The sequence below is a fragment of the Neovison vison genome, chromosome 2 (genome assembly GCF_020171115.1).
Source record: "Neovison vison isolate M4711 chromosome 2, ASM_NN_V1, whole genome shotgun sequence".
NCBI lineage: Eukaryota > Metazoa > Chordata > Mammalia > Carnivora > Mustelidae > Neogale > Neogale vison.
The window spans coordinates 101097898-101107954 of NC_058092.1; the positions used below are offsets into that span (position 1 = coordinate 101097898).

General features: G+C 50.5%; 1 protein-coding gene across 1 annotated transcript; it reads right to left on the reverse strand.

The window, feature by feature from the left end:
* Positions 1 to 256: 256 nt before the first annotated feature.
* Positions 257 to 9618, reverse strand: TRIM45 (tripartite motif containing 45). The gene is made up of 6 exons (XM_044239002.1): positions 8816 to 9618; positions 6431 to 7164; positions 4743 to 4872; positions 4044 to 4158; positions 2057 to 2183; positions 257 to 874 (listed from the first exon to the last, which is right to left on the reverse strand). Exons 1-6 carry the CDS (start codon positions 9301 to 9303, stop codon positions 726 to 728), a joined length of 1743 nt encoding a protein of 580 aa, XP_044094937.1. The 5' UTR covers positions 9304 to 9618; the 3' UTR covers positions 257 to 725.
* Between the last annotated feature and the right edge of the window lie 439 nt (positions 9619 to 10057).

Sequence of the window (10057 nt, forward strand, 5' to 3'; positions counted from 1 at the left end):
TGAGATGGACGTGGCCTGGGGTGAAGCTGGGAACCTCCACCCCAATGGCAAGATCTCATTATGAACCATTTAAAGTGTGCTAGGAAAAAGTAGATACAATGAAAGGCAGTCTTTTTTTTTTTTTTTTAAGATTTTATTTATTTATTTGACAGAGAGAAATCATAAGGAGATGGAGAGGCAGACAGAGAGAGAGAGAGAGAGAGAGAGGGAAGCAGGCTCCCTGCTGAGCAGAGAGCCCGATGCGGGACTCGATCCCAGGACCCCGAGATCATGACCTGAGCCGAAGGCAGCGGCCTAACCCACGGAGCCACCCAGGCGCCCCCAATGAAAGGCAGTCTTAATTCTTTGAGGGAAACAGCAAACATGTGGCTCTGGGAGAAATAAACGAGTTACATATCCAAAAGTTAGGAACTAGATGCCCTGCATGATCGCAAAATTCCAATGGCATAGAGTGCTCCATTCCTGCGCAAGAGAAGGGGGCCTCGGTGTAGAATGAACACTGCCGACCATCACGAGGAGAGAAGCGTGGTCTCTGGTGCTCAACCGTCCGTACATACCATCAGCGAGTGACTCACAAGAAAGGACTGGAACTCAAGAGTGTTAGATAAGGCACTTTGTTTTTAATTCTATCCGTTTCTTCAGAATTAATCAAGGTCTGGGGTCCTCTGGTAATTGGAAGTTGTGCTGACTGCAGCTAACGGGTCGACCACGTGCTCAGGAAGGCATCAGAGGGCCACAGTCCTGAGTAGACTCCTCGGTGCGTTCTGCCCACCCATCCACGTGCATTCTGACTTCTCGGCAAACTTCCCACAGCATGACCAGTGCGGGCGCCCTGGGTGGCCTTTGTGTCCATGGCCGCAGCCTAGGTACCCACCTATGTGGTACCAAGAGGAGACAGAAGACAACCATTAAGAATAAAGTCCAGCAGTTTTCCATGGAAACTTAACGTTTCTGGCAACACGTGGACTCATGGATGTGAAAACATGTAATAAAAACCCGGCAAGAGAAACAAGCTGTCTGGCGCCTTGTCTAGGAGGAGGCCTCCTGAGGACTGAAGACAGCGCATCAATTAAGGTTTGCTGAAGTTCTGAGAGCGTAGTTTTAACATTCTGCTAACTCGAGATGAACCGGTTTAGGTTTTAACTGTAAAGTAATTGAAATAAAAGACATGGGAAGATAGTTCCTAAAATAAAGAAGATAGTTCCTAAAGTGTTTATGCAAAAGGGTGCATGAGCCTATCTTAAGGCCCACCACGAGAGTAAGGACACAATAGGATACTATTTAAAAAATTATTAGGGGGGCACCTGGGTGGCTTAGTCGTTTAAGCATCCGACTTAACCTTAGCTCAGGTCTTGATCTCAGGGTCCTAAGTTCAAGCCCTGTGTTGGGCTACACAAAAAATTAGAGGGGCGCCTGGGTGGCTCAGTCATTAAGTGTCTGCCTTCAGGTCAGGTCATGATCTCAGGGTCCTGGGATCGAGCCTCAAGTTGGGCTCCCTGCTCAGCGGGAAGCTTGCTTCTCCCTCTCCCACTCCCCCTGCTTGTGTTCCCTCTCTCACTGTGTTTGTCAAATAAATAAATAAAATCATAAAAATAAAAAAAATTTTAAAAATTAAAAAAAAAAAAAAAAGGTCTCTTGCCCGAGTCGACCCTCCTTCCCCTAAGAAAAGAGCCAGACCTGGTCAACTGATGTAATCACCCACTTCCCCATCCTTGACTTGCTTAGCATTTCTAAGCAGAGTGGGTTTAGATTTTTTTTTTTTACCCTGCCAGGCTGTTGGAAAGGGTATAGATGGAAATCGAACATCCCAGGGAGAAGCACAGGGCTCATAAGACTGGTGAACTAGATTAGAACTGCAAGAACTCAGAACTTTAAAGCTTATTATTTCACTTTTCAGAACAGAGAAGCTTTAAGCAAACTTTTAGAACTGTGGTGTATTGATATGCATGGATTATATTCCTAGCAAGAGAGCCTAAGTCTGAGTCTCCTAAACCCAGTGGCTGTGTGGTAGTTGACCCCGCACTGCCGCGAGACTTTCGAGAGTGTTCCTCCTCACCTGGCATGGTGCCTCCACAGGCACAGCGAGCCGTCTTCTGGCCTCCGCTGGAGCAGAATGTGCAGCAGTGAAACACGCCCGGGTGTGGACGATGCCTTTTCCTTACGGTCACGGTGAACGGTGAGCCCTTCAAAGTTGAGGAAGAGCAAAGAACAGCACGTTATGAGTCAACAGGGATGTGCTGAGCATCCCATTTGCTTAAATGCAGTGTCAGTCACAGGGCCTGGCTCTGGAGAGTTGAGGACAGCAGGAGGGAAACGGATGAGGGACCAGTGCCTGGCTGGGTGCTTAAGCTGTGTGACGCCATGTACAAATGCATGAGAGCCAAGAGCTCTGTGTGGCCCCTCTAGCATGGAGCACGCCTGATACATGAATAAGCCCATATAAATAAATATAATTTATAAATTTTTTAAAAAGCTGTGTTTTTTTTTTTTTAAAGATTTTATTTATTTATTTGAGAGAGGAGTGAGAGAGAGCATGAGAGAGGAGAAGGTCAGAGGGAGGAGCAGACTCCCCAAGGAGCTGGGATCCCGATGCAGGACTTGATCCTGGATGTCTGGGATCATGACCTGAGCCGAAGGCAGTTGCTCAACCACCTGAGCCACCCAGGTGCCCAAAAAGCTGTGTTTTGTGTCACTGGTGTCACCATCTTCTCCATTCTAGGGAAGTCTTGGGGCTCGTTAGTAGAATGCCACAACCACAAGGCTACGCCGTTTCCGTGATCCTCTCTCCAATGCCTTGTCACACACCTCCTCCTCTCGCACACTGAGCCTCCCTCCCTTCCTCCCTCCCCTCCATCCTGGACATTTGTTTCCCCATCCACCTAGTCTCATTCTGTGAGGACACAGGCAGAAAGGTGAAGAGCTTAATAATCCTCAAACTCAAAACTCTCCTACCTGACCCTCTCCTTCCAGGACAACTTCCATTCTCCACTTTCTGTCCTGTGTTAGACAATCAGTAGCTAAGAAGGGAGCTCATAGGCCTTTCCCTGGCTGAGAAACATGCTGTCTGCAGAAGCACAAAACTCAGAATCTGGTACCTCAGAAGCCTTTCAAGTGTTCCATCTCTCCTTCCAAGAATTTACGATCCATTTTAAAAACACCTTGGAGTTCAAGGAAATGGGTTTAAGTTCTGGTTTTGCTCTATAGGGACTGTGTACCTCAGCACGTTTGTTCCTTAGTCCAACTGCATGATGATCCCTAGGCCTGAACAGCCTGGAACAAAGGCCCAAGAATGTAGGCAGAGGCAAGTAGCCCACTCCGGCCAATGTAGTTAGATGGGCGGCAAGTGGCTGCTGAATAGGAGTCTTCCCCTCCCTTCCTGCACACACCACAAGCCCAACACGTCATGACACTATGATATTTCATCATCCCTGTCAGTGCTGCTTTCTGGTTGGGGAAAACCTATGAGTACTAAGGATTCTGTTGGACCTGCTGAGTATGGCCCAATTTTTAAAAAAATTCACAATCTTTAGACCAGAAAGTGTCATCCTTGTCTGAGGAGGTGTTAAGAGCTGAGCACATACGGAAATAGGTGAAAGAGTTACGAGGGTAGATGGTCATGCAGAGAGACGACTGGTCAGTTGAGGGGAGAGGGCATAAGTCTCCCCAGTTGTGTTCCAGTGCGTTCCAGTCTGTCTGGTTACAGTCTGAACAATCCTGAGCTAAAGGATATCACTTGAATGTGTATGCTTGTCCCTTGGCAGAATGCCCCCTGGGATGAAGGTATCTTTCCCAAAGAAAGAATTTTCCAACGGGAAGAATGACAAAATACAAGCCCAACAGCCAGGAGGAGGAATAGGCACAGGGTTCTTATGGTCACCAGCAAAATCTGCATCATTTCTCAAGTGAAGAGAAGGAAGAAAGAGGATCCCATGCAATCCCTCCACACAGCCGATCCCCCAAGTCATGTCTCCACAACCTGAGATGGTAGAAGCCAGAGGAAGCAGGGAGAAGGGAGGCCAGGGCCAGGCATAGGTCCTACTCACCTGCACATGCTGCTCCTTGATGCAGACCACCACGGTATAGACACCCGGCTCCTTGGGGGTATAGGAGACGTAGTATGTCCCGTCCTTGTTATCTCGCACCAGCGCTCTGACCGGACTGAATGCAGATGGGGTTCAAAAAACCACTCACTCTCACAGGCCTGCTGCAGCCACCTGCCACTTGAGGTGCAAGCCCTACACCATTCTGCCCCACATTCATCTGAAATGTCCTCCAAACAGGACGTCCCTTCCACTGGTCTCAAAAACTAGTTTCACAACAGGAAGGAAGCAATATAAATGCTGCTTTAATCTGACGTACAGAGGAATTCCATGAAAGCATCACTGTGTTCTCCTTAATGGACTTGCTGTACCCTCCTGCTGTCCTCCCTCCTCTGATTCCAGGAGACACACGAATATACTCCCAGCCCAATGGAGTAGCAGAGTGGGGCTGAACTTTGAGAAGGGGCCTGTTGGGTCAGGGAGCAGACTTTTGGGAGAGAGTGGAGCATTGGCATAAAAACCGCAGAAGAAAACACTTCTGCTCCAACTGGTCATATCACATATTTTAATAGCATCTGGGGGGCACGGAAGGGGGAGTTGGATGTAACTACTGCAGGCACACCTCCCCAGCTACAAAGGGGCCTTAAGTGTCCAGTTTCATCACTGCTTATTACCCTTGACACCTGGCTATGTAATACACACCTGTCTTTTTTATCTTTAGGGATGACTGCGACTTGCACGCTGTCTCCTCCCCGACCCATGCTCTCTCCAGCTGCATCCTTACACAGCAGAGTGAAAGAGGCTGTCTGTTTCTCCCGGGCTCGGTGGAGATCTGCGGAAGATCAAACACTCAGTCCTCACCTGAAAGGCCAGACAGGGTGCCTGCCTCTGCAGATCAGACACCATCTTCCTTCTTCTCTTTAGAACAAAAGGTCCTGCTTCCTGTTTATTGTAATCATCCTGCTCCCTTTCTTTTTTCTTCCCGCTCCTGCCCCCAGAGCATACCTCTTGGGAGTCCCTCCTGGCAAGCCTGGTTGTCTCTCAGCCAGTTGCTGCTCTTGGATCACCCAGGATCCTGAACCTTAACTGCAGCCCTAAGGGAGCTTTGAAAAGACTTGGGATGGTCCTCTGTAGTCAGAGCAGAAAACCTCTAGACCCTGTGAGGGAAGCTTGTAAGCCCAAAGCTATCTCGTCCGAGCTGCAGATCATGCTTGAATTGGTCGGGGGGTACAGCTGATCGGCTTGGCCAAGCTGCTGGGAAGCACTTGGGCCAAGCTGCTGGGAAAATAGTCACTAGGTGCAGCTTCCGGCCCAGCAGTTGCAACAGGGCTTCTTAACGAGGGGCTCATAAACTACCATGTGGTCTCTGCAGAAGCTTATGAGGGGTCAAAGAATCTCCTGAAGTGGGGTGCCCAAATTAGTGGATGTTTCTTGGGGAGAGATCATTCTCGAAGGGACCTAAGACCTCCAAAAGGTTAAGAATTCCCGTGCCAGAGTCAGGCTGCATCCATGGTCCAGTCTGCCCATCAGAACCGATCTCCGACATATCTGTGTTTGAATAACTGCTTTTAGGAACAGAAGGGTCCTTTCGGGACAGGAGAGTCAAAGGAAATTATTTCTCCCCCTACCAAATGAAATGCCTACCATAATCTTTCAAATGTCAAGATGTGGCTTGCATAAACCAAGAAGGGCACAGATGAAAGTATGCTCCAACCCTGTCTTCCCCATTCCTCTGAAACTCTTCAGAATGATCCAAGCCCCCTGCGGCCCTGCCATGCTCCTCTGTAGGCAGGCAGGACTTCACCCCGGCCTATCCTGTTACCGTCTTTGGGCACTGTCTCTGTTCTACCATCTGATAGAAACAGCATGCTCTGGGCACCTGGGTGGCTCAGTGGGTTGAGCCTCTGCCTTCGGCTCAGGTCATGGTCTCAGGGTCCTGGGATCGAGCCCCGCATCAGGCTCTCTGCGCGGCGGGGAGCCTGCTTCCCCCTCTCTCTGCCTGCCTCTCTGCCTACTTGTGATCCTTGTCTGTTGAATAAATAAAGAAAAATCTTTAAAAAAAAAAAAGAAAAGAAAAGAAAGAAAGAAAAAAAAAGAAACAGCATGCTCCTGGAGGTCCTTGCTAGTAACTGCTTCGCTCAACTGGAAAAGGGTCACCCTTCACTGCTGTATGGGATACTAACTGTACCCTGGCCAGAACGAAACAGAAAGAAAGGGCGGGGGGGGGGGTGTCACTGTCCTTTCAATCACTATGGTTCTTGCCCTCAGTAAACTGGCTGGTAGGAAACTCTTCCTAGCTGGATGAGGACCCCAGCTGAAAAAGCCACACCTCCTTAAACACCATGTCCTCGCCACCGCCCTCTCCAGGCCAGCGGGAAATGCCTTCCTACCTTCTCCTTGAAGGACACATTTGCTCGGATCGACCTCTTTGGTATTGATGGCCCCATAAACTTCGTAGCCACGGCACCGGCCTGCTTTCTGCTGAGGAGAGAAGCATATCTTATCGTTTACTCCAGGATGGACACTGTATTCGACTTTGTTCAGCTTTGTGAGCCGTTCTACTACCACCCCCTTGGTGATGAGGATCTCCAAGTCTGAGCCACTGGTCAGCAGGTGCTCCGTGAACTCCACGCCAGTCCGCATGTCTGCCAGCAGCTGCTCTAGCTGGGCTTTCTGCAGCTGCAGGGAGTTCTCCTTCTGGACCCGTATGTCTTCCAGCTGCTTCAGCAGCTTGTCCCGGTGCTCCTCGATGGCCTTGATGTAGCCTTCAGAGAACGTTCGCACGTCGGCAGCCACAGCCTCCACCCGCTCCTGGAGGGCAGTGTTCACCCCTTTGATCTGTAGGAGAGCTTCCTCCAGCGCCTCCACGTGGGGCTGGGTGCCTTTCAGGAGTTCCCGCACAGAGTCCCCATGCTTGTGGATAACATTGCTCGTGAAGTCGTAGGGGTGCTCCCGGTGCTCCCCCACCACGCAGTCCCGACACACGGGCCGGTCGCAGAGCTCACAGAACAGCCTCAGCTCCTCTGCGGGGTGTGCAGGACACAGAATGGGCTTTCCGATCCTGCTGTAACCTTTCAAGTCTTTTAGGTCCACCATCGTATGGTAAGTTGTTTTCTTCTGCCGCCTAGGGACAGAGTCAGGGACAGGCAATTAGGGGCTGGTTCTGCTGGGCAAGTCTGGCAGTTTTCAGAGCATGGCTTGGAAGTCAAACAGATTAGAGTTCAGTCCCTTGCTCTGACCTCTTACTTAACCATGTAATCCTCTGATTCCAGTTCCTCCTCATCTGTGCGGGGAGGAAATAATAACACCTATTCAAAAAAGACTATTATGTTGAATAAAATGATAGTAGACTATGGCTCTCTGACCTGGGACGGGACTTTGCCAAAGGTTGCAACACTAAAGCCTATGGCCTGGAACTTTCTCCGAAGCATTAGTTTGGCAAGCTGAGACAAGAGCCATGGCCTACTCCTTCAGCAAGCTAGAGGTGAGAGCATGGTGGGAACCCAGCACCAAGAGACAGAAACTGTGCCACGTGGCACAGCAATAAGACCCAGCAATTAAAGTGTCCAGCTGGCCCCGACAGAGTCTCCCTCCACTTTCACTTGAGATTTTGGTAAAGCATTACCTTTGACCAGTGCCTGCATCACCCAAAGCAGCACGCTAGAATTTTCCCCAAGTCACTGGCATTATTAGAAAGACTGAAATCAATGGTCAGTCTTCACAGTTCTCTTTTAATTCCCCTTTCCGGTGACCCTCTAGAGATTCAGGGGAATCCCCAGGAAACCCGATGACTGTGGGAAGATGCCCCGGTAGCATGATAGCAACTCGGAGCTCACATGACTATTCTGGTACCAGAAGAGTGGCTGTGGAGAAAACAGGGTCAGCCATGTAGCTGGTAGCAAGGCAGTCATAATTACAAGTTAAAAATAGAAAGACTGAAGATTACTAACTTGTTCTGTTGGTGAGACCAGAAAACAAATGGAAGGCAGAATTCAAAAACTATTTTAAGATAATCCTAAAATCTTGGCTATTTTATAATCTGATGTCCTGGAATGGGGGTGGGGGTGGAGAAGGGACAGAGAGTGATTCATGTGACCAGCTGTTCACCAAATGCCATAAAAGACAAAAATCTGCACCCCGATGATAAGTCCAGCTCCCAGCTCCAGAATCACTCTAGGGTCCAAGGCAAGGCTGTGATGGGGTACGGCCAAACAGCCCTTATACTGGGAAGGCAGCACGGATTACTAGAAAGAGCACAGAATGTGGTCAGAAGACCTGGATTTAAAAACTGGATTCTGTTATATGCTACTTACTGGCTGTGGTGCCTTGGCAAATCACATTTTGCTGAGCTTCAGTTTCCCCAAATAATAAATGGGAGGGAAAACAGCGCCTGCTTTTCTGTAAGAGTTGCAAGGCATCAAATGCGATTGGGGCCAGAGGCTGTGCATTCTTCTCTGTTTATCCAGCACCCACTACAATTTTCACCATACAAACGATTGATGATCCAAGGAAACTGCGACTGTGCTTTGCAAACTGAAAAGGACTATGCAAACCTTTGCTTCTATTATTCCGAGATGTATTATGTAAGACTGCAGGAGTTAACTACCATTCCAGAATATTTATGACAGCATATACTGGTCTTTGACCTTACACGGCATTTGAGAGAGTTTTCCATCTCATCTGCTCACCAGGGGATTTCTGGTTTGATACCTCTTTGTATTCTGCTCTTAAGCCACACCTGGGGGGTGGGGTGGGGAGGGGTATCCCATCTTTACCTATGAGCCTGGCAGCAGAAGTGGCAGAGATTGGCTTTGCAGGTCTGACATCTCTTCTCCACCTCTCTGTCGCTGCACAGGTCACACACCAGGCCCTGGCCTTCCCCATGAAGACTCTCCAGCATCACATCATTCATGGCCAGGTGGTCTATGGTTAAAGCCTTCACTCCACCCATGGGCAGGTCCACCTGAGCATCACATACCGGACAGAGGATGCCGATCTGTGGCTGCAGACTGGGTGGCTTGAGTTCCTGGAATATTGACCCCTCAGAGCTTGTGTCAGAGTCTCCCCCTCTGAGGTCCACTACTGAAAAGGGTTCCAGCTGCTCCAGACACGTGGTGCAAACTGTGTGCAAACAAGGCAAGAGCCTGGGGGCTTTGAAAAGCCCCATGCACAGAGGGCAGTGAGTCTTGCCTGAGTTCCCCAATGCGGTCCCCCTGGGGAGTTTGCCTAGGAAACCCAGCAGCGGCTTCCTCTTTTCTGACATAATCCCCACGTTTGTGCCCAGTATCAGAAAAGGCGGTGGAGAGCTCTATAATGAAGTAGTAGGTGGTTAAGCCCACCCAAAGAGAAAGTTCCCAGAATTTGAACAGAGACCATGGGGACTCTCTCTTCAGCAATTCACAGGGCAAAATGGTAGAAGAGGAGTCGTCAAAGGAACCACCCGCAGATCTACTTAGGAGGGCCCCCTCCTTTCCATGGCATCCCATACCAGACGCGCCCACGCCCTTCGGTGCCCCCCAAGTCCTCCTCCCCGGAAGCGCTTCCAGGTCTAGTCTTGAGCTGGTCTTGCCGCCGCCAATTCCCGGACCCCCGCGCCTCTCACTCCCTCCACTACCACCCCCCTCCCGCCGCCCGCCCTACTGGCCCCGCGCCCGACACGCGACAAGCGCCTCCCCCGCCTCTGCGTGATGAGGTGGGGGGGCCTCCTCCTCCTTCCCTCGACCCGGCCCTGCGCGGACCGCAGACGGCGTGCATGGGAGCTGCGAGTCCCGCCGGCTTCTCGGTGGCCGCCGCCTCCCCAACACCCGGGCCCAAGGTGCCCGGAGGCTCTGGCCTCTTCGCACCAATCCCAGTCCGGGTCTACATAGGGAAGTCCAATCACCGTCCGAGAAGGGCGGCCCTCGCCGCCGGGGGCCCTGCCCCCCACCAGAGTGACACCAGCAGCACCCAATAAGGCTTGGAAATTCCACATCTTCGCCTATCCACTACGACCGGGAGGGGAGGGACCAAACTGAGGG

What these genes read in the sequence shown, in the direction of transcription:
- TRIM45 (XM_044239002.1), bottom strand. Translation starts at nt 9,303, where the DNA reads ATGTCAGAAAAGAGGAAGCCGCTGCTGGGTTTCCTAGGCAAACTCCCC. An exon ending in TCAAGGAGCAGCATGTGCAG is followed by an intron (nt 2,184 to 4,043) that starts GTGAGTAGGACC and finishes TCAACTTTGAAG; the next exon opens with GGCTCACCGTTCACCGTGAC. An exon ending in CTGTGGAGGCACCATGCCAG is followed by an intron (nt 875 to 2,056) that starts GTGAGGAGGAAC and finishes GGTACCACATAG; the next exon opens with GTGGGTACCTAGGCTGCGGC.